The 25,296-nt window shown below is 37.2% G+C and overlaps 1 protein-coding gene across 4 annotated transcripts in view; it reads left to right on the top strand.

Moving 5' to 3' along the window:
- Nucleotides 1–25,296, top strand: part of hcfc2 (host cell factor C2) — a 56,467-nt gene that overhangs the window by 24,469 nt on the left and 6,702 nt on the right. For all 4 annotated transcript variants that reach the window (XM_039761815.1, XM_039761816.1, XM_039761817.1 and 1 more), the window contains 9 exons: nucleotides 1,875–2,105; nucleotides 2,207–2,304; nucleotides 5,306–5,417; nucleotides 17,946–18,019; nucleotides 18,201–18,314; nucleotides 18,788–18,973; nucleotides 20,694–20,985; nucleotides 21,077–21,152; nucleotides 24,575–24,633. In XM_039761815.1, the coding sequence (XP_039617749.1) occupies nucleotides 1,875–2,105; nucleotides 2,207–2,304; nucleotides 5,306–5,417; nucleotides 17,946–18,019; nucleotides 18,201–18,314; nucleotides 18,788–18,973; nucleotides 20,694–20,985; nucleotides 21,077–21,152; nucleotides 24,575–24,578 (1,187 nt within the window). In that variant the 3' untranslated portion in view covers nucleotides 24,579–24,633. The remainder of the gene's footprint in view (nucleotides 1–1,874; nucleotides 2,106–2,206; nucleotides 2,305–5,305; nucleotides 5,418–17,945; nucleotides 18,020–18,200; nucleotides 18,315–18,787; nucleotides 18,974–20,693; nucleotides 20,986–21,076; nucleotides 21,153–24,574; nucleotides 24,634–25,296) is intronic.

A 25,296-nucleotide genomic window follows, 5' to 3' on the forward strand; every position in this document is an offset into this window, starting at 1 on the left:
AGAAAACTCTCCTACTACCTGTGCTCTTAAAGGAGTAATATTGTTCCAATCCCCCTAGTCTGGACTTGCTAACTCCAAGATGACAAACTGTCTTACAGTATGTTCTCCTTGACCTTAGTCAGAGGGTCAGGCACCCATAGAATAATGGATGTCATCCAGAAAAGTATTTCTCAACAAACTGACACATTTATGGGCTTGTAGTGTTCTTGTCCATGTACTTGGATGTCGAATTGCAACCCCACTGCCAATGTGAATGTGTGTGCATGTCATACTTTTACCCACATGAAACTGGAGGCCCTTGAAAGAATGGAAGAAAGAAAAAAAGAAACCTATACAATCTTCTACAGTAAATTAATGTATTACAATCCACATTTTCCATTGCAGAATTCTGGAGAGCCAAAGCCTTTTCCATCAACTTTGAGTTTAAGGCTGGAACATTGCATATATTATGCATCAGTTTACAGTGCATCAGAGCCCTGCGTTTGGTTCTTCACTCAGGCAGTGCCTGTGTGTGTATACATTTGTCATGTGTTCTTGTTGGTTACTGCAGATACTGTGGTTTAGCCTCAAATCGTGAAGACTTGCAAGTAGGAAAGAGCATAAACCTTTAGTGATATTTGCCCATCTGCATCGCTCACAACCACTTGTGTCAAGGTTGCTTAGTGTTTTTGAGCGACTTAATATACACTGAAAAAAAATCTTTTTTTTTTGTACTGTTAAGGTATCAAGTCCCCATTTTGTAGGTTACCCTTTGAAATTTTGTTACATTTCAACATGTACACCATAGAGCCTTTTCAGATATAGTAATGAGAATGGGGTTGCCAGAGAGCCCAATACCACAAACGCAGTAAAGCACCACACATTGATAGCATAAAATAAAGGATTTTTATTTCTTCCCCAAGCACCTCTACAACTTCCCTTCCAATAACAATCTATAAATACAATTACAAACAGTGTAAACAAATTAATCTTCCTTCTTCCGTCCTCCTTTTGCGTGTTCCCCACTTTTGCCTGACTCTTACTCCAAGAGCTATGGAAGCGGGCTTCTTTTAAGCCAAACTTGCTAGTACTTCTGGTGATTTTACGTGGCCAGTTAGAATCCCTTCCGGGCTGCAAGAAAGCCAGGGAGACCCTCCCCTGGCAGTGCCCTCTACCATCCCCTGTGGAAACCTACAGCACTGCACTTCCAGACTCCAACTCCCATGCAGCCCAGTGTGTATCCAGGCAGTTACCCTACATGTCCGACACTGCCATTTGGAAAGGTGGGGGATGAATTGCTCCCCTTTGATTCCTCACATCTTTGGGCATCCCAATCAGGATGGGAATCATAAGGCGTGCCAGCCAGGTATTGCCTCTACTTATTCCATCCTTCCGTTTTGCCATCTCGTCCAGGTAAGGAATTTGCCTTTGTCTTGGGTGGGATGCCCACTCGTCCTCTGGAGCATCTACAGTATAACAATATTATTTAAAATGTATACTATTATTCAAACCACAAATAAAAATTGTTCATAGAATTGAATATGGTTTTGGTATTTGTTGTAATGATGTGATAATTTATATAGAACATGCATTATTAAATAGCAATTTCTGAATTCTTACAATGACTCATGATAAAATGGCCTCTACCATTAATGTTTAAATTGATACTATAGAATTTACATTATTAAAGTAAAATTCTCACTGACACTTTTGTCAGTTAATGATTTGTTCCTGTATTTTACATATACTCTTGAATAAAATGTCTCCATTATTTAACTTGCTGCTGTTAGCCTCTTATGAATGACTACATTTTTATTTTAAGATTTTATGAAATGAGAATCAGTTAATGAAAAAATAATACACTATGACTTATAAATGTATGGACTGTGTTTCAGGAAAACCTACAACTCCTTTACCTGTACATTTAGTGAAAGCAACTCTCAATTCACTTCATGTGGCCTGGCACCCACTGACTGCTGCAGACTCTTACTTACTTCAGATTCAGCCGGTCTTCCCATTACCTACCTCAGCACCGTTTACTTTATTAAACCATTCCACTGAAATGCCAAGAAAAGAAAGTTTCCCTGAAGAAGGAGTTACACTGCCAAGGCTCTCATCCATAACAAGTAAGGATTTTTGAGCCTTCTATTTGTTCCTTATTCAATTTTAATAAGAATGTAAAATAATAGAAGCACATTTATTTCTTTACTGTGAACCATTTCCATAGGTCACTCAAGCATGAACCAGAATGAAAATGTGGGCATTGCAGCAATCACATATAGCTTCAGTCCTTTAATGTCCCAGCATCCTGTGGATAATTTGAAGGTGAGAAATTTTGTATATGGTCAGAATGTGAGAGGTAATTGGAGTATCCAGGAATAAAAATGCATATATGGAGAGCGTACCCATGCTGGACTTTAAGCCTGTGAATTTGGAGCTTTGAAGTATGAGTACTATCCACTGCGTCACAGTCTGCCCATTGCATGCTTCACATTTTTAGAGTGAAACTCAGTAGGAGTTTTATAAAAGAAGACTGATTCTTCCTTGCAAAGCAGTTGTGGTGAAAGAAAACTCTGAAAGTGAAATATTGATTGGCATGGCTTCTCTAATTACCTTTATGTTTAGCTTTGAAATACCAGGTAAATGATGGGCATGTACTGTTCTTGTTACCATCAGACAATAGTCCTGCATTCATGTGTGATGGAAAGTTTCAGAGTTACCACTTTTGACATCTCACCTTCCCACTTCATGTTGCTTAATATGATTTTTCCGGTAGGTGTTCTTGGAGAAACATGAGTTCGCTGTAGGTATTTTGTTCGAACTGTACAAATAGTACTTAAAGATTTTTTTTTTTAAAAAAACAGTAAAGTATACATATCACATACAATATCTTTTGATATAACTGGACAGTGGTCTGTATACAGTATATTTACTTCTTTGATACAGCGCAGCACAGGATTTCAATTAAAAAATGGGAATGTACATAGTATTAAAAAGTGAAAAGTCGCCATAACATACTTAATAGCACTTTTTTAAAATATTTAAATCTGTTTGAATAAAAGTAATTGTTGCAGGGCTGGAGAAAAAAAAAAAAAACAAAATCTGCAGGGGTTCTGAGGCCACAAGACCTCCCAGCCCCCACTGGCCATTCTACCTAATATAAATGATTTAAATCAGTCCTCATGGTTTTCAGGTTTCACGTGGAAGAATTAGATGATGATGATGATCATGTGGATATCTGGCCTTCAATCTATCAATCTAGGGACTGCATCGTGCTTTGATCAGGTGGTGGTGGCGCAGATTGCCACCACAGAAAACCGGAAAAAGACCAACAAAGAAAGTAGGGGTTAGTATCAGTTGCAGAGCCATGACAAAAATAATAATTCAATGTATAAGGAGTATATCAGGGTTACACTAAAATGTAGTTATGACAAAGCCATGTTAAACTAAGGAGTTTTTAAAGTACTCCACCGTATTATTATTATTTCTATTGGTAAGCATTTTGCAGATTTTAGGTGCATAACAGCAGAAGTCTGCCTCACCACTTCTTTTAAGATTAAAAAAAAAACTCCAAAATTCCAAAAGTGTTGAGACAGTATGTAAAATTCAAATAAAATAAGCAAGAAGTGGTGATTTTTAAATTTCCTTTGATGTGTATTAAATTGAATATAATAAAAAGAAAAGTGATTAAATATTATCCCATGTCAGCTTTATTCAGTGATGCTTACAACATCCATCCATCCATTTTCTAACCCGCTGAATCCGAATAGGGTCACGGGGGTCTGCTGGAGCCAATCCCAGCCAACACAGGGCACAAGGCAGGAACCAATCCTGGGCAGGGTGCCAACCCACCGCAGGACACACACAAACACACCCACACACCAAGCACACACTAGGGCCAATGTAGAATCGCCAATCCACCTAACCTGCATGTCTTTGGACTGCGGGAGGAAACCTGAGTGCCCGGAGGAAACCCACGCAGACACGGGGAGAACATGCAAACCTCACGCAGGGAGGACCCGGGAAGTCAACCCGGGTCCCCTAACTGCGAGGCAGCAGCGCTACCACTGCGCCGCCAGCTTACAACATGTTTCCAAAAAAAATTATGAAGGGGTATATATTCCACTGCGTTCTATTATATTTCCTTTTAGTAGTAATTAGTAATTGGTTGTGAACTGAGGACACCAGTTTTACTAGTAAACAGACAGAATTGTAAAGTCTTCAGCTGCCCACCTGTCCAGGGTCTTTTTTGTCATAATTTGCTTTTAGTAATGTGCATTTTGAAAGGGAGACAGGTCTGGACAGCATGCAGGCCAGTCTAACACCTGCACTTTCTGATTGTGAAGCACCATTGTTGTAATGTACTTTGGCATAATCTTCTTGAAATAAGTGGCGTCATACCTGAAAAAGATGCAATGTAGAAGGCAGAATATTTTGCTTCCAAGTGCATATATATTCTTGAGTGTTAATAGTGTCTTCAGAGATGTCCTTGAAACCTATGCTGTGAGCATTAACAAAACCTCATACCATTGTAGCTTTGGTAACATTCACTATATTTCTTTTCTTCTTTTGCCTGAAGAACACAGTGTTTGTTTTATCCATAAACAATTTGAAAGGTTCACTTATCAGACCATAGCACATTTTCACTGCACTTTAGTCTATTTCAGATCACCTAGACAGCCAAGAAAAGTTGGTAGTGTTTCTGGATATAATTGACCTATGGCTTCCACTACGTATAGTACAGCTCTGCATTTGTTGATGTACAGAGAAACATTGTTTCTTAAACTATTGAGTTATTCGGTCACACAGTTTTTTGTAAAGTGGCTAACCTTTATTAGTCAAAGAAGAAATAATGCTGTTGCGCAAGCAAGCCTGAAAAACATACATAGGTGACATAACTATTATTTTGGAAAGAAAGAGGTAACCTTATAGCATGCATTATACTCACATCAAGTTATAGTTTCCAATTGTTCAGCAGTTTTCATAATGCAATTTTAAATGTTGAATCCATAAAGTAAGGTAAAGCATGCCACAGAATACTGAATGCTTTTTAATTTCTGCTTCACATTTTCAACTGTAGGTATGTAATCCCATATTCATTTTTTTTCAATAAAAAACATTTTATCTTCAGACTTTTTCTGTCATTTGAAGAGATCTTGTAATGTTAGTAAAAAATTTAGAAGGACATTTTGCACACTAATGTTTTTCACTCTTAATTCAAAAAATAGCATTTCTTTTCCTGTGCGTTGTATTTTTCATTAGAGTAAATCTGAGTTTTGTTTTCCTTTTGCTGATAAGCATAACATGGGTCTGTATATATGTCTAGGTACCTCTATCAGGCTCTTCAGATAGTGAACTTGAGTTTGGAACTAATACTTCAGGAAATGCTGTTGACCACATGAACCTGTGTCATACAACAGAACAGCTTTGTACTTCAGGTAATTATTAAGTTAAAAAATGTTTAATCAACCTTGCATGGAAAAGGTGCTTTGCCAGCTATTAAGGTTAGGGTTAGTTTTGTGTCATGATTATGAGATCTTACACTTAAGTGGTGCTTTTCCTCTGTATTTCCAGTTTCCATTTATCAGCAGACTGAACTATTTAATAGATAAAAGTCAGTGTTCTGGGTTTCTAGCTGAACAATCACTAAAGATAAAATGGCATCTTTTGCAAAAAAAAAAAAAAGTTGTATTTCATTTTGTTACTTAAACTAGCCCAAAATATAGTTTTGAGCAGGTGCAGGTTTAGTCCCATGGCTACAAGGAAAAAATAATTGCAGATGTCCTATGGGTACAAGTAAAAGATTTGCCTTACACCTGTGTTAATCAGATTGGAGAAGCTGAAGCTTGTGACTTCTAGTCTTACGGTATGACAGATTTGCCGACTGCAATTGCTTATCTCGTCACTGGACCATGTAATTTTAAATGACTGAAAATCTCTGGCCATGTTGTAACTTTTGCTACAGCCAATACAATGCTCCTTGACAGCCTATGAAGGGTTAACTGGTACAATGAACAGTGAGTTCAGCTGCAGTCTCTGCCTTTTTTTTATTTCTTTTTTCCAACCTGTCTTTACTTGTAAAACATGAAACATCAGTGCATTTATATGTATTATATTTTTGGATGAGCATTCATTGGTTGTCAGCTGTCATGCGTACAAAGCCCACCCCTATGCCTATAGACAAAATCAAGCCTTTTAGATTTTGTTGGTGCAAGTAGAGAAGTAGTTGGAAAGAGTCATGCAATGTGTCACATTATGTAGCTGGCTACATGGGATTGTGCCACTGAAATCCTTCGCTTCACTAATGAAGGCTGTGACTGAAAATCAATGGAAAAGTCACATAATTTGGCATAACCTTAACAAACGATTCAGGTAGAAATTGTAATCTTTTTGCATTTTTAAATTGAAAGCATTCTTTACAATACTTTAGTTATCTAACATGCCTTTTTAAAATGCAAGCAATTAAATTCTTGCAAAGACTGTAAGAGCCACACTTTTTCAAGTCATTGTGAGTCCCGGCTTAACGCTACCTTACGATGAAAGATGAAAAAATCTTAGTGTCCTATTGCTGTCAATGTGAAATTTCATCTACCTGTGATCTGAAAGAACCTGGAACATGACGACTAGTGAAGTGTGGATCTACACTGAACAAGGCTTGAAAATGCTATGTGTAGTGTTCACTGTGTAAGAATGTTTTAAAGTGGAAATCACAAGACAGTAGGCACAGCCTTAAGACATATTTTAATAGCTGTATGGTATTATTTGCAGAAAGTCGACCTGCATGAAATTCTTTATCAAAAGCCAGGAACCAACCATTCAACTGTCACTAAAAGAAGAGCTGTAAAATGTTGTGCTTGGGGATATAAGGCAAGGTTTGATATGTTTTTGTATCTGTACTAATAAAAGACAAAGCCCTCACTGACTCACTCACTGACTGACTCACTCACTGACTCACTAATTCTCCAACTTCCCGTGTAGGTAGAAGGCTGAAATTTGGCTGGCTCATTCCTTACAGCTTACTTACAAAAGTTGGGCAGGGTTCATTTCGTAATTCTACGCGTAATGGTCATAACTGGAACCTATTTTTTCACCCATATACTATAATAGACGTCTGCTCGATGGCCGTGGGAGGTGTAACTTCTTTAGTGCCTGCCCATATAAGGCTGTCCGTCAGCGGCAATCCAATAGAAACACTGCCACTAAATATTCACGGGTGAAGGACTGTGCTTATGCAGACGAAGATGAGATGGTCAGGGTGGTGTTTGGCACAAACTCAGCGAAACTGCGAGAGAAACTTTTAAGTGCCGGGTCTTAGCTAACATTAAATACAGCCGTGGACATCGCACGAGATGGCACCAGCACAGCTGGGAACCTTCGATGCATGTACACCAAGCGGCTCACGTGAACTGACGCAGTGTACAGTCAAAAAGCAACAGTTCCAAAGAGTGCTGAACAAAAACCGAATTACACAACTGCAGAAACAAAGCATGGTGTGAACCGCAAGTTTAAATTAAGTTTATAGACACACTCCCGCTGCCGTTTGTCATGCCTACAACGTGTATGGTATTCGCGAGATACAAGTTTAATGAGAAGACACGCGGTATAAACGAGACTTTGGATCACTTTGTTGCGGAGTTAAAATTGCTGTTGCAAGAAACTTTGAACTGCTGGGTCTTAGCTAACATTAAATAAAGTGGTGGACATCGCGTGATCGCACGAGCACAGCTGAGAAGCTTCGATGCATGTACTCCGAGCGGCTCGCGTCAACTGACTTTGCAGGACTGGAAAAGATTAAATTAAGTTCATACACACGCTACCGCTAAATATTCACAGGCAATCTTACTGTTATCTTTACAACAGTTGACAAACACGGAATAAACCTGAACACAACACGTCCTCCAAATACGAACCTGATTGAAAGAAATAATGCTAATCAAATCCTTGATGACAGCAACACTCATAACGGTCACAAGACTATTACATTGAAAATCATGTTACGTTATTTTTAAAATGTTTCCTTTTCTTTGCACAAGCACAGCTGAGAAGCTTCGATGCATGTACTCCATACCGCGTTAAAAAATAACGCATTTAATCACACTTTGCATTCCAAGCAAAGGGTAACTTTTGTCAATGCATGAATTCCTGGTACATCGATTACATTGATGCACACATCAGAGCTACAAAAATGTAAGAGTCGGAAGAAAGTGCGTTGCTAGCATTTATCAGAGGGAAATTTCATTTCAAAAGACTACCCGAAGGAAGCCTTGATAAAAGCGTGGTTTTGTGCACACTGTCCAAATACGAAACTGATTGAAAGAAATAATAATAATGAAATCCTTGATGACAGCAAAAGTCATAATTGTCACAAGACATTGACAATAATGTTAGGTTATTTTTTAAATGTTTCCTTTTCTTAGCACAAGCACAGCTGAGAAGCTTCAATGCATGTACTCCATAACACATTAAAAAAATAACGCATTTAATCACACTTTGCATTCCAAGCAAAGGGTAACTTTTGTCAATGCATGATTTGCTGGTACATCGATTACATTGATGCACACATCAGAGCTACAACAATGTAAGAGTCGGAAGAAGGAGCGTTGCTAGCACTGATCGGAGGCACATTTCATTTCAAAAGACTACCCGACGGAAGCCTTGATAAAAGCGTGGTTTTGTGCACACTGTGCAAAAATGAGTTTGCATACCACCGAGGCACTTCAACCTTACGGTTCCATCTAAATGCAAAACATGTTACAGCGTGCACAGAAACTGTTTATGCTGTTAGCACTAGCAGTACAGGTTCGAGTACCAACAAAAGGTGTCGGCAGCCCTAACCTCATGAAATGACTGGCTTCAGGACCAAAATTAGTAAGTCAACATAGGTCAAACTTACAAATTCTCTCGCAAAATACATTGCTTTGGACTGTAGACAACTAACAGTGGTGGAAGATAGGGGGTTAGAAAATGTGCTACAGTTAGCGTATTTCAAGTAAAATTCAACAGCTTTATGACATTGAAAAGCAAGCAAAATTAGATGTATAACAGAAAGCAGACTTTGTGGCTCTTACTGGGGATCATTGGACTTCCGTGACCGTTAGTAATTCTAATTACATCTAATTACAAAATGTTCAATGATCACACTGTTTTAGCCTAATGTACAAAATAATTTTGGCTAAGGTTACTCACAGTTTAAAGGTGTCCCATTAGAGGACATGGGGCCCTTGGGTCACCCTCATGAAGTCTTTCTGTTTGTTTGGTCAGAGACATTCACACCAGTGGCCTGCTGGAGGTCATTTTGTAGGGCTCTGGCAGTGCTCTTCCTGTTCCTCCTTGCCCAAAGGAGCAGATACTGGTCCTGCTGATGGGTTATGGACCTTCTATGGCCCTCTCCAGCTCTCCTAGAGTAACTGCTTGTCTCCTAGAATCTCCTCCATGCCCTTGAGACTGTGCAGGGAGACGCAGCAAACCTTCTGGCAATGACACGTATTGATGTGCCATCCTGGAGAATTTGGACTACCTGTGCAAACTCTGTAGGGTCCAGGTATCGCCTCATGCTACCAGTAGTGACACTGACTGTAGCCAAATGCAAAACTAGTGAACAAACAGTCAGAAAAGATGAGGAGGGAAAAATGTCAGTGGCCTCCACCTGTTAAACCATTCCTGTTTTAGGGGTCATCTCATTGTTGCCCCTCTAGTGCATCTGTTGTTAATTTCATTAACACCACAGCAGCTGAAACTGATTAACAACCCCCTCTGCTACTTAACTGAACAGATTAATATCCCATAAGTTTCATTGACTTTATGCTATACTCTGATTATATATATATGATATATATCTGATATATATATATATATATATATATATATATATATGCCAGCAAAACTCATGACAATGACAACACAATTACATTGTCAATCATATTACGTTATTATTAAAATGTTTCCTTTTCATTTCTTCTTTAACACAATACTTCTCAGCTGCGAAGCGCTGGTATTTTGCTAGTTAAAGTATATGGACGAAAAAATAGGTTCCAGTTATGACCATTACGCGTAGAATTTCGAAATGAAACTTGCCCAACTTTTGTAAATAAGCTGTAAGGAATGAGCCTGCCAAATTTCAGCCTTCTACCTACACGGGGAAGTTGGAGAATTAGTGAGTGAATGAGGGAGGGAGGGCTTTGCCTTTTATTAGTATAGATTAAATACATTCACATATCCAAAGAGCGGCCCTACAAAGACCTTATGCAGAAGGTGGCATGGCTCTACCTAACCTTCAAATTTATTACTGGGCAGCAAAAATACAAAATATACAAACATGGACACAAATAGATGAACATACACAGGCTTGGTCCGCAATAGAAATAAAATCCTGCAGTACTTCTTTATATTCCTTGCTTTGCACTCCAGTAAATACAAGTTATCGCCAATATACTAACAACCTAATTGTGCTTCACTCAATCAGAATATGGAACCAATGTAGGAAGTATTTTAAGATAGAGAAGTTTTTAACTGAAGCACCTCAGCACAAGAACCGCTTTTTTCCACCCTCTCAAACATGTGCAATTTTTAATAAATGGAAAACATTTGGGATTAAATCACGTAGAGATCTGTACATAGACAACGTCTTTGCATCTTACAAACAGTTAGACTCCAAACTGAACTTTCCAACAACAGATTTCTTTCACTACCTTCAAATTTGAAACTTTGTTAAATAGAACCTGCCCAATTTTCCTCACCTCCCACTTACCTCTATGCTGGAAAAAATATTACTCAGTCTCAAGGACTCGGACAGCATTTCCATAATATATAAAAACATTTTACTTTTAAAGATCCTAAATAACAGTGGGAAAATGATCTCTTGCTCAACATTTCAGAAAAGGAGTGGAAAGTAGCAATGCACAGAATTCACTTGAACTCCATATGCACAAAGCATATAATTATTCAACTCAAAATTATATATCTAGCGCATCTCTCTTGTTTAAAATTGTCCAAAATGTTTCCAGGGCAAGATTCAACCTACGAACGCTGCAAATAACTTCTGGCCTCACTGAGCTACATGTTTGGGCCTGCACCAAATTAACACATTTTTGGACCAAAATCTTTAAATGCCTTGGTGTCTCAATCCCTCCTAACCCACTACCAGCTGTGTTTGGTGTACTTCCAGATGGGCTTAAAGTGGAGAAGGACATACAAAATGTAATTGCCTTTACTACACTATTGGCATGTAGACTTATCTTACTCAACTGGAAGAATCCTAACTCACCTATTTTAAGTCAGTGGGTAACTGATGTTATATACTATTTGAAACTGGAAAAAATCTAATTCGCACTTGGAGAATTTTAACAAAATGTTTTCAAAACCTGGCAGGATCTAATCAATAACATTTTAGAATAAGCATTTAAATTGAGGACGCAGGTTATCTCCCCTCTTTTACTCCATTTATCTTTATTCATTTATTAATTTATCTATTCACTTATTTTTACCAGGATAAAGTTTTACACTGCTGGCCTAGCTCTCTTTCTCAGGGGTTTGTTTCAATCCTTGAGTTATGTATATGGAATGTTATTTGATTTTAATAAAATCAATAAAATTTAAAAATATATATATATAAAAGCAGTTAAATTACAGATTTACAAGTGAAAGTCTGTTTTCTAATATTCATTGTAGTAATATTTTTTATTGCTATTTGCTTATTATTTTATTGTTTTTATGTTTAATAGTTATGTGGCCACTGCGAGCACACACTTCTAGCAGGGCATGAAAATGGGTAATAAAAACGTCTGCATCCTCTTAGTCGAGGTAAAGGAAAATTTCTTCCTTATAGAGCCACCGACTACGAATTGATGACGACACATATATATTGCATTAACAAGTTCTACTTGTTTGAGTTGTCACATCTTACACTTGCAGCAATAAATAGCTCAGCGGTGTCAAGTCAGCACTGATCTGTTAAATCCAGATTACGACACCAGTGAAATTGAATTTTTCTCTCTGGAATGTTTCTTCACCGCCACATGCACTTTTTTATCTTTGAGAACACGAATTCTGATAATAGTGATTTCTGGAGTTGCAAAAATCAAGCCTTCGTAGTAAACTGACTTTTACCATTAATGCTGAACTGTATTCAAACACTTTGGAATGAGCTCATTTATACATTAAAGCCATTTGAGCTAATGTGCAAACACAAGCCACATTGCACGATTTAACCAAATGTTTTGAAGTTAGTGATTTTTTTATGACTTTTTTTTTTTATTTTTTATTTAGAGTAACAATTCATCCCAAAAGTGTATGTCTTCTGGATATGGGAGGAAATGCACATAAGCTCATTAGAATTAACCTTGCTAAATCTATGCAGTCAGTGGCTGGGCTGGGATCTCAACACGTGACTCTTGAGTTGTTGAAAGTAAAAATTATACTGTACACCACTATCTGCACTTGACTGTGGACTGGCATTTTGTTCATTATTAAGTATCAACAAACAGTGGTACAGTGTTAGGAAATGTAAACTTGCGTGTTGAATTAATGTAGAAGTACAAACTGCCTTGGGTATCAGTGTGTTAAGTACACAGTACTTTCGGTACAACCAGGTTTTGGTTTGATTTTCAGTGCTCACACGAAATACTAGCTCGAAAGGCAGTAATACACATTTTATACAGCTTAAATAAACCTTGGCGGTTCTTTAGTATGTGTCATATTTTTTATGCTCTTGTATTTGAACGGTATTGATGTAGGAAGCAGCAGCCACAGATTTACTAAGCATTTTTTATGGAATTGAGTAAAGAATGTTATACATTGATGTTACTTAAGTAATGTGTTAAACAATCCAAACTCAGAAAAAGTTGGAACAGCATGTAAAACATAAATAAAAGAAGAATGTGATGATTAGTAAATGATCTTTGACCTGAAAAGAAAATAACAGCCTAATATTTGATATTACAATTTATTTTTTTTATTAAAAGATAAAGGATTTGTTATTCAGAGGTAAAGGATTATTTTGATTTTGTTACGTGGATCATTTTCCAAAAAAGCTGGGACAGTAAACCGTTTACCACTTTGTAGCAATGCTTTTCATCATCACAACACTTAATAAACATTTAGGTACTGAAGACACCAATTTACTGAGTGTTTCAGGTGTAATTTTGTCCCATTTTTCTTTGAAAGTCTTAAGGTGTGTGACAGTAATGGGTTTTTGTTTTTGCATTTTTTATTTCAAAATGAGCCACACATTCTCAATTAAGGACAGATTAGGACCGCAGGCCTGCCAGCATTCTCTTCCTACGGGTGGAAAATGTGGTTCTGCATTGTTTTGCTCAAATATGCATCAGCGTCCATGGAAGGAATGTTGCCCCAAAATTTTTATGCACTTTTTGGCATTAATGGTGCCTTCACAAAAGTGCAGTTTACCTTTGTCCTTGGGAACTGATATAACACTGTACCATCATAGATGCTGACTTATGGACTAGTAGCTGGTAACTGTCTGGGTGTTCGTTTTCTTCTTTGTTCCATCGGACACAACATGTATTTCTCCCAAAAAAGACTTTTGGTATTAATTCATCTGATCACATTACACATTTCCACTGTGTAAAGGTCCATCCCAGATGCCTCCAAGCCCTGAGAAAAAAACGGTGCTGCTGGACACTGTTAACATATGACTTCTTTTTGTGCACAGTTTGTGGATGTAACTATGTATTGTATTACTTCGTAAAGGTTTGCCAAAGTATTTCTGGGCCCATGTTGTTTTATTATTTATTGATGAATGACAGTTCTTGATGCAGTGCTATCTGAGGATCTCATACAGTTAGCCTAGGCTTGTGCCTTTTTCCTTTATACCCTGAAATCGCTCCACATTTCTTGAGTCTTTTAATTATACTTATGCACTGTTGAAATGAATTGGGTGAAATGCCCAAATACTTGACAATCTGTCTTTGAGAAATGTTGTTTTTAAACATTTATATGATTTTCTCACAGATTTGTGGGGAAATTGGCGATTCTCTGCCCATCTTTGCTCCTAAAGGACCAGGGGCCTCATGTACTGTATAAACCGTGTGTACGCACAAAAATGTTACGTGCGAATGTTTCCATGCTAAAATCGCGATGTATAAAACCTAAACTTGGGAGTAAAGCCACGCACATTTCTGCAGTAGCTCATACCCTGCCGTGCGCAAGTACTGTGCTCAGTTTTACAGACTGGTGGCACCCAGTGTCAATGCATTGGTACTGTTCCAGTGTGGTTACCCTTTCTTTCTTAGATCCACATCCACGACGGCAGCTTTATAAATACACTGAAATTAACCGCATATCGTTCATAAATTTAAGGCACCTGATTGTAATCAACCTGTAACATTATAATGGTACACAGAATAGCCAAACTATTCTAAATACAATAGCTGCTTTAGCATTGTTACTCCCACTGCACCTTCTTCTTCTTCTTCTTTCAGCTGCTCCCGTTAGGGGTTGCCACAGCGGATCATCTTTTTCCATATTACTCTCACTCCACCACTCGGAGTATTTATATCACTGTATCAGAGTGGGGAATCACAGCTGTACAGCAGCTGATCGGAAAGAGAATTATCGGTATACAGCATCAAGCACATGCTGCCTCAGCCATGCTGTCTATTAAACTGCTCTCACGGCAAACACTTCAGAGCCTTTCCTGTACTGACCTCATGGTTCAGAAACAGTTTCATCCCAAGAACTATAAATTCACTCAATCAGTCCATCAAGTGCTCGTTGTAGAATGCTTTGAACTTATAAGTACAATTACCTCACTGTAAACTTGTGATAGTTATAATATTGCACAACCTGAGCCACTTTATAAAGTGCATATTTACATATGATGACAATATCATTTTTGAGATGAAATGCAGCAAAATATGTTTATTACATTATACAGATAAAATTAAATTTAAATAATCTATATTGTTAATAATTAAAGGACAGGGTGCCGCAGCACTAGCGAGGCGCTGGCGCTTCGTTCAAGGGTTGTTCCTGCCTCGCACTGTATTCTTGCTGGAACACGAAGGATAGATGGATAGAATAATTAAACACATGCTACGAAGATATTTCAATGTTCCTTAAAAGTTTTGAAGAATCGGCGTTCTAAGCTTACAGATGGCTTAACGTCTACTACAGAGCTGATTTTGTGGCGATTGGGTATTTGGAGAAAGAAAAGTAAGGACAGGAATTGGAGTTTAGTACATTTGAAAGAGACAGTACTGCTGCAATAAAGTATTTCATCGAAGGTCGCACATGGCGCAGCGAGCATCTTGCGTGAGACCTGAACAATCATTGTGCCACCGTGTTCCCATGTTTAATAACATGCTTTAACTCCTATCATCATGAAAATGATATCACGTATGCATCTCAGTATTTTAATTATTCAGAGAGCTGTAATATTATGAATGTAATAGATTCAGAGACCTGTCAGAGGAAGAGAAAGCCCAGAAGCATGTAGTGATGCACACACAAAGAGCACATAGAAGATCAAATACAAAACAAAGCATTTAACGTGCTACTTTAGTTACGATGGGATTTGAGAAACTAGTAAATTAAACGATTTTAAGATGAAGTTTATGATGTTCTACTTTACTGACAAAATAAACTATGTGATTAAAGTGGAAATTTCAAGATTAAAGTTTTTTTTTTCTTCCCCTCAATACCCTAATAAGCTTTTATATGACACTCAGACAGTGGGCTACGACTCGCTTTTTCACAGCGACTTTGATATGTGACAACTTCTTTTTTATTTCGGCACTGTGCAACTTTGTGAACTTGAGCTTTCGAGTATCTCCGACATGCTATGTCACTCAATCAACTTCCTTTTGTTGTTTGTACCAACACTGTTTAAACCAACAAATAGTATGTTTTACCTTGCCTCCACTTGATATTCACTGAAATTCTTCTATTTTCCCTTGTGCTTTTGCCATTGCCGTTTTACAGAACGCTGAGCTTAATGGCTGTTTATATTGATTTGCATATTCAAAGAGGCATAATTCTGGGAGGAGTTGGGGTGGGGCAGCAGGCACGTGCACGTGCATTAATTTTCTCGCTGGCCAGGATTTATGGAGCGGAAGAACGTGGAAGCTGGTGTTTGCACAGATTTATGCATCCTGATTTTTTGTGTGTAAGCACATTTCCGCTTTTGTGTTTACGTCATGTTATAGTGCGAATTCTATGCACAGCGTTATGCATGAGGCCCTAGGTCTTTTCTGGATGCAGCTTAAGCATGAATACACTCACTTGTTGAACATTGTCTGTTTTTACTCACATTGTTATACAGTATTCTTTTATCATGACATTATTGTCCCTAAATTGCCCCATCCCAGCTCTTTTTTTTTGGAATGTGTTTCAGGCTAAGGTTGTACAGTCATGGCCAAAATTATCGGTATCCCTGGAATTTTCCCAGAAAATTGTTGCAGTTACGGCCCATTTTTGGAGTTCTGTGTGACATGATGTCAGATTTGGCTTTTTTCTCTGTTTTTTTGTGTTGTTCCAATGCACATAAAGGAAATAAACGTGTATATCAAAACATTTGTAATTGCAACAATTTTCTGGGAGAACCAGGGGTGTCGATAATTTCATCCATGACTTTATATTTACGAAAAAACAATTTGACAAGACTAAACTTTAAATATCTTGCCTTTAAACTATTTGTGATGGACTAAAATTTTGAAGTTGCTGCTTTCTGTTTATTTGCATTTTACATACCATTCCATCTTTTTCCAAATTGGAGTTGCAATTGTTGTAATTTTTCACAACCTCTTCTCAAGGAATCACAATTAAACACTTTGATAGGCATGAGTATAATAATATTTTTTAAAGGACCTAGCAATTAAATAGTTTGTACAGTATAATATAGTGCCAAAGTCTGATCTCATTTAAATCAAAATTGTGAGTGGTCCATAACCACTGCCTTAAAAACTATAGTGAGCTGTACCAAGACTGCCTGTGTATGTGTGCAAATGAAGTAGACACCTACCCCAAAACACTTAAAACTGTTCTTGCAAATAAAAGGCGACTCCACTAAATAATGTTTTAGATCTGAGTATTTGTGCAAGTAGCAGATTTTACTTTTTAACTTTACGATAGCTGCTAAAAACCAATAAATCTTTAAAATGTCTTGAATGCACACTTTCTCTAAAAATTGGAAGGTTGGAACAATATGTTTATGCATCAGTTACAAACTAGATATATTTTGAGAAATATCTTGTATAGTTTTGCTATGTACATCTATTTATTTATAGCATTAGATATTTACCCAAATGTTCAATTGTGCTGTAGCATAAAGTCCTAAACAGGTCTGGTTTGTCCTAAAATTAATTAATTGTTAATTAATTCACAGATATCAAGAAGTTCTTGATGTTTGTTTTTTACATGTACATATTGCATACAATTTTTATGCTAATTTGAATGTTGTACTCTGTTGAATTTCAAATATGTTTTGCACTCAGACCTTGTAGTACGAAGTGCATATTCACATAAAAGATTGATTTTTTTTTTGCTAAAAATGTAATTTATTATAGCTACTTTGTATCTTTAGATAACATTCCCTTTATTTTTAAATTTACAGTAGTTGTTTATTGCAAAAACAAAAAAACAGTAAACTGAAAGTTGAAGAACTTTTCTGTTGCCATGTCCATTTTGCTGCAATTAAAAAAACAATCAATTTCCAACCACAACTAGACAAAATGAAAAATAGAACATTTTGTAATTCATTCAGTTATGGTTACTGATAATTCTGCAACAACCAGGAGATAAGGGAATAAAAAGATTTTTTGGGTCTGTCATAAAATTATACCTGGGTATATAGTACAACAATAAATTATTATTTAAAATATATTTAAAACATTCTCAGTGGTAAAATTGCATGCTGTAACTGTTCTTAAAAAATAATTGTATCATATATTTTATTCATCTTGTTTTTCATTTTAGTTTTATTTGCTAACATAAATTGTCATTCTTTTCAGGCAATAATAACAATACTTCTGTGTCATTGGTTAAAACTGAGGATGAACCACTATCCAGGACAGTTTCCCATACTGTGAGTATGTTTTTAATCACAGTTGTGATATATTTATTTCATTCAAGTAACATTATTGCTTGTTATGCTGAAACAGAAGGTATTTGTGCCTTTAATACAGTAATTGGTCTTCCACATATTACAATCATTAAATATATTACCCAACTATATAGTATAATGTAACCTTATTTTTTCTTGTTAGGCAGCTGATGATTTAAAGAAAGAAGATCAGCCATGGTATGATGTGGGACTCTTTAAAACCCTTTTCTCAGATGTGACGCATTATTGCCTTCCAGCAGTAGACAGGCAAATCAATGTAAGTTCATTTGAAGATTTGACCAATGTAGCTTCAATAAGAAAGTTTTGATAAAATACAGAATATACCAGTTTTTGATTTAAATATTTCCAGTTTGTTTTGGCCCCAAGCTCATTTTTGTGAGACTTGTATAATGTAAGGTAGAGTGGTAGTAGTGCCACCAGTCTCTACCCTGGTACATGTCATGAAAGCTATAGAATAATAGCCATTATGTTTGTATAACCAGGTGCAAAGTTAGAAAATGTAACCAATCATGATGTTAATATGAAAGTCTGTTATGATGTGGTGATGCTAACTGACCAAATATAGATGTGATTTTTATTTTTATTTTTTTAATCGGTATCAACAAGTCATTTTTGGCAAATCAGTAATTTTTGTAGTAGTTTGTTAAAACATATAACAAGCAACCTAAATCTGATGGTAAAATATGTAGGATCAAATAGGTTACATTTTAATTACTTTTTAAATTTTAGGTTGAGATGGTTGGTGCACAGGATTTTGAAAATAGAGCAAAGCAAGCTCTCTCTCCAGGTGCTACATACAGGTTCAGGGTCGCTGGAATAAATAGCTGTGGGAAGGGACCTTTTAGTCAAACCAGTGAATACAAAACATGTCAGCCTGGATTTCCTGGGGCACCTTCAGCTGTCAAGATTACAAAGGTATTTTGTTTCTAGTTTTTTCTAGTTATTTGTTATTAATACAATGTATGTGCAAGACATAGATAATTATTTTGGACCCTCAAATTTGCTTGAAGCATTTCCCAGAGTATTTCTGCAGAGATCATCTCTGGAGATAATATTATTACCTAATATATAATGTCAAATTGTGTAGAGATGGATCAAATCTTTAACTAATATTATTAAGTTGAGTCAGCAGTTAAGATTTAAAAGTTTTGGTGCTTGAAACTTTGATTTCCAACACGATAACCTGTTTAAGAAAATCCTCAATGAAAAATTTTCTCCTTTGAGTAATGTAGAAAGGCCTGAGCTATGGTTGACTGTGGACTGTATAGAGGTATATTGTGCTATGTAACATACAGCCTTCTTATATACAGTGGTACCTCTGGTCATGACCGTAATTCGTTCCAAAACTCTGGACGCGAACCGAACTTAATTTCCCCATAAGATTGTATGTAAATACAATTAATCTGTTCCAGACCATACGAACTGTATGTAAATATCTATTTTTTTAAGCACAAAAATAGTTAATTATACCATATAATGCACAGTGTAATAGTAAACTAAATGTAAAAACATTGAGTAACACTGAGAAAACCTTGAACAACAGAGAAAACTAACATTTTAAGAGTTCGTGCTAGACCCTTATGAACCGTTCACTGTAAACCCTTTTTTTATGAGTTTTAAGCACAGGGAAAGAAAATTAAATGCCACTTCTTTTGCAAAACCTTTCAGATCATCCTCTACTTGCTTCAAATTCCTCACCTTCGCTACTCGAAGAAGGATTTTTTTTCTGCAAATTGCCATGAATCTTTCTGGCTTTCTCGCATATGATCGCCTCGCTTACGCTATCCCCTGCAAGTTGCTTCTCATTCAACCAAACTAGCAACAGTTTTTCCACCTCTTCCAGCACTTGAGGTCTCTGCATGGTTAACATTGTAACTCCTTTTGCAACATCAGCTGCTTTGTTAGGCCCTGTATACGCAAGCAAAAGAAAATGGGAAACGGAGAATGAGAGATCATTGGCGCGTATGAACGCACACATGGAAACTGGCCACCAGTATTTTTGTTCGCCACCAGAGCATGTGGTTGTGAACAGATGCAAAAGTTTGGCAAACTTTTTGATTGTAACCCGATTTGTACGTGTTCGGAAACATTTGTGACCAGAGGTTCTACTGTATTGTCTGGGAATATTTGCTAGTTTTAGATATTTCCTGCTATCTGTGTTTCATTTTTCAAGTTTAGGCCCCTTAACAAGGGCCAATGAATACATTCTAACCTAATGTTTCTAAAACTTTTCTGGAGTAATAAAATAAACACGCTACCAACTAGTCAATATCATCTACTCTGGGCTCCTAATTGGATTTTTTCCAGGCTAAACACAAACCTCATGAATATTCATAACAGTGAAATGTATAAGTGTATAAGAAAGTGTTTTCTGCTGTATTTACTCCTTCAGGAGTTATGGAAGTTTAAAAGTATATATGCAGCAAGCATTTAAACATATGAGTTACATGTGTATATAGATCATGTAAGAGTACAGATTATTTACTTAGAAGCATTTAAGCATACATATTATATATTTTCTCATCCGTCTTTTGTGTTCACAGCCTGTGCACCTGTTATGGCTACCATATAGCATATGAAGTAGTTTACTTGCTCAGAATGAATTTATTTTATATGAAATGTATTCTCATTCTAGGCTGCAGAAAGCATTCATATCACCTGGGAGTCTCCCTCCTCCCCTTCAGGCAGAATCCTGGAATATTCTCTTTATCTGGCAGTAAAGAAAGGTCGTTCCAACACAAGTGGGAATTCCAACCCGCTAGCCTTCATCCGCCTTTACAGGGGTGTGAAAACGTACTGTACTGTAACGGCTAACCAGCTGGCCAATGCACATATTGACTATACCTCCAGGCCTGCTGTAGTCTTCCGTATTGCTGCCAAGAATGAACAGGGTTATGGGCCAGCCACACAGATTAGATGGTTACAAGGTATGTAGGATCTGTTAATAAAGCAGCTTTCATAAAGACAAATGACATCAAACCAGAATGATATTTGTTTTTTGTATTTTTGATTTTAAAGAACCATCTAAAACAAAATCAGCACATCCATTACAGACCGGTGATACTGGTAAACAGGTTCATCAGCAGACTGTAAGGTAAGGGTTTTCTTAAATATAATTTCATATCAATTATTATCAAATTATTTTTTTGCTCTGGAGCATAAACACTGCCACTTTCATGTTGTGTTTCACTCATATGCTACAGTAATGAACCTATAGCCCGAATTCTACTGGTGACCCGGTATACTCCATATCTTACAGTGCATCCGGAAAGTATTCACAGTGCATCACTTTTTTCACATTTTGTTATGTTACAGCCTTATTCCACAATGGATTAAACTCATTTTTTTCCTTAGAATTCTACACACAACACCCCATAATGACAACATGAAAAAAGTTTACTTCAGGTTTTTGCAAATTTATTAAAAATAAAAAAAATGAGAAATCATATGTACATAAGTATTCACAGCCTTTGCTCAATGCTTTGTCGATCCACCTTTGGCAGCAATACAGCCTCAAGTCTTTTTGAATATGATGCCACAAGCTTGGCACACCTATCCTTGGACAGTTTCGCCCATTCCTCTTTGCAACACCTCTCAAGCTCCATCAGTTTGGATGGGTAGCGTCTGTGCACAGCCATTTTAAGATCTCTCCAGAGATGTTCAATCGGATTCAAGTCTGAGCTGTGGCTGGGCCACTCAAGGACATTCACAGAGTTGTCCTGAAGTCACTCCTTTGATATCTTGGCTGTGTGCTTAGGGTCGTCCTGCTGAAAGATGAACCGTCGACCCAGTCTGAGGTCAAGAGCGCTCTGGAGCAGGTTCTTATCCAGGATGTCTCTGTACATTGCTGCAGTCATCTTTTCCTTTATCCTGACTAGTCTTCCAGTTCCTGCCGCTGAAAAACATCCCCACAGCATGATGCTGCCACCACCATGCTTCACTGTAGGGATGGTATTGGCCTGGTGATGAGCGGTGCCTGGTTTCCTCCAAACGTGACGCCTGGCATTCACACCAAAGAGTTTAATCTTTGTCTCATCAGACCAGAGAATTTTGTTTCTCATGGTCTGAGAGTCCCTTAGGTGCCTTTTGGCAAACTCCAGGTGGGCTACCATGTGCCTTTTACTAAGGAGTGGCTTCCGTCTGGCCACTCCACCATACAGGCCTGATTGGTGGATTGCTGCAGAGATGGTTGTCCTACTGGACGGTTCTCCTCTTTCCACAGAAGACCTCTGGAGCTCTAACAGAGTGACCATCGGGTTTTTGGTCACCTCTCTGACTAAGGCCCTTCTCCCCCAATCGTTCAGTTTAGATTACCAGCCATCTCTAGGAAGAGTCCTGGTGGTTTTGAACTTCTTCTACTCACGGATGATGGAGGCCACTGAGCTCATTGGGACCTTCAAAGCAATAGAAATTTTTCTGTAACCTTCCCCAGATTTGTGCCTCAAGACAATCCTGTCTCGGAGGTCTACAGACAATTCCTTTGACTTCATGCTTGGTTTGTGCTCTGACATGAACTCTCAACTGTGGGATCTTATATAGACAGGTGTGTGCCTTTCCAAATCATGTCCAATCAATTGAATTTACCACAGGTGGACTCCAATTAAGCTGCAGAAACATCTCAAGGATAATCAGGAGAAACAGGATGCACCTGAGCTCAATTTTGAGCTTCATGGCAAAGGCTGTGAATACTTATGTACATGTGATTTCTCAGTTTTTTTATTTTTAATAAATTTGCAAAAACCTCAAGTAAACTTTTTTCATGTTGTCATTATGGGGTGTTGTGTGTAGAATTCTAAGGAAAAAAATGAGTTTAATCCATTGTGGCTGTAACATAACAAAATGTGGAAAAAGTGATGCGCTGTGAATACTTTCCGGATGCACTGTATATCACTAGAAAGAGTTGTACTCTTGGGATTATTAATGTTGATGCAAAATGCTTTTTACTTTTGAGTCTTGTTGTTTGATCTATTTTATGTTACGGGTACAGCACTTCCTGACAGTGTTCTGAAGCCATTAAGAAGGCTTAGAGAATGTTAGGTTATGTAGCACAATGTGAATGAAGAGTACAAGTCCAAGAAGGTTATGCTGAAGCCTTGTGTTCCAGGACTGCAGGGGATTCATTATGAGAAAAATTAAATCTTTTTGGTTTAAGTGAAATGAGATTAAGAGGAGACATAATTGAAGTGTATAAAATTATGAAGGGGACTAGTACAGTTATTTTAAAATGAGTTCATTAAGAACATGTGGACACAATTGGAAACTTGTTAAGGGTAAATTTCACACAAATGTTAGGAAGTTTTTCTTTTATACAGAGAACCACAGACATAAGGAATGAGCTACCAAGTGGTGTGATAGACAGTAGGACTTTGGGGACCTTCAAAACTCGACTTGATGTTATTTAGGAAGACTTAATGGATGGTACTGGCGAGCTTTGTTGGGCTGACTGTTCCATTCTCGTCTAAATATTTCTAATGTAGAGGACATGTGAGCATAGTACAGTTACAGAGTAGCAACATAGTGTTCTTGATGGGAACAACAAAACAATGTAGATGAGCTGGGGGAGAAAAGCACTTGACCTCATTTTTATTTGTAAGAAGATGCAATGAAATGACACTACACGTGGGACAAGATCCCAGCTGTGCTCTGCTTCTCCCTGACTATTTAGAATGACTCTTAAGAGGGAATAAAATTGGCATGTAGAGTTTTCAAAAAGTTTCTGCACTGTATTTTTTCAAAGCAAATTATTTATATTTAAAGAGATATTTCAAGTGCATTACTTTGAAGTATCCCTACTATAAAAGTATAGTTACAACAGTGGTCTAGAAATATCTGAATGCTTTCATTGAAAACATTTTCTGGCTAAGCATGAAGGTAGTTATGCACGGCCTGTTTCATCACGTGCAAATTGATGACCTCTCCTAAATACAGTGAGCTTTCCGTTATTACTTCTCTTCTGTTGGTAAGAGCTGTGGCCTGTTCCTTTTTCCTGCTTTTAATCTGTGGTTAACATTGATGTTCATCCCAGGTTCTCCACATCTATCACAATTGTCCAGTCATTTTTGGATACCTCTATTGACTTGTACATGCCTATTTCTGAGGTAAAGCATCGCCCCTTTACTGAGCACATAACAAAGAAATCAGATCCTGTGACACACAAAACTTCTCAATTCTTGTTTGTTGTGAATTGACATAGTCAGGTTCATGACAGAGTGACAGTCGTACAATATCTGTAAGGTCAAGAGCAATAGGACCCCCAGGCCTCCAAACAGGTTACAATGTTACAGAGTCTTTGAAACTTAACCTTATAACAGTGACTTGGAAAGAGAAGGTTCAAACATTTGAAGAGAATTCTTGTAGTGAGTGGGAACATTGATTAAAAGTTTAAGTCGAATAGATTAGATAAACTTTATTAAGTGAAATTTAGAAGTTATGATTAAATTAGCAAAAAATAATCTATATTATTTCAGTTGAAATGTAACTGTAAAGATTTAAGGTTTGTTTTCTCTCTCTTGATAGTTGATGTAAAGATCTGTCTCAATTCTGGGTTCCTCCAGGCTGTTCAAAACAATTTTCAGGTTAGTAACTGCTTGTTTACCTTTAAACATGGACTGTACAGTAAGGAGTTGTTTTTTCATCTTGCTGTTATAGTTGAAAGTACTGGAATAATTTGATAGAAATAATACAGTTCATTAATATTCATGCAGTAAAAGCCTGGTCCAGACTTGAACTACTTAGTTTAATAATAAAGGAGAATGTCCTTTATATACTGTAAGAAGTTACCATAGTAGTGTGGAACTATATACAGTACATGATGAAAAAATGAACATCCTGTTGTCTTCCAGTAAATGACTGGATAAGCAAAACAGTATACTGTATTTATTTATTATAGTATGATCAAGATGAGCAGAATGCTGGCTTCTCATCTACAAATTTGTTTTTATGTTTCACTGTTATATTATTACACCCACAGGCATATATTAGGGAATGATGTAATTCTTCAGATGGTTGCAGTTACAAACAGCAGCACTTTTTTATTGCAATTGGGCTAACTGAAGCTGTAGTTGGTACTTATGTTACTGCAACCATTCCAGTCAGGCACTAAAAGAGTGAACTGTTTTTTTTATCAGCACCATTCAAGGCTGGCATATTAAGCAGACTATTTAACCAAGTGAGATTCAGTTTAACATATGTTAAAGAACATATCCAAATAGTAATACAAATTGAATGCTGTTTAAACC

This window comes from Polypterus senegalus, chromosome 8 (assembly GCF_016835505.1).
Source record: "Polypterus senegalus isolate Bchr_013 chromosome 8, ASM1683550v1, whole genome shotgun sequence".
In the NCBI taxonomy this organism is placed as follows: domain Eukaryota; kingdom Metazoa; phylum Chordata; class Cladistia; order Polypteriformes; family Polypteridae; genus Polypterus; species Polypterus senegalus.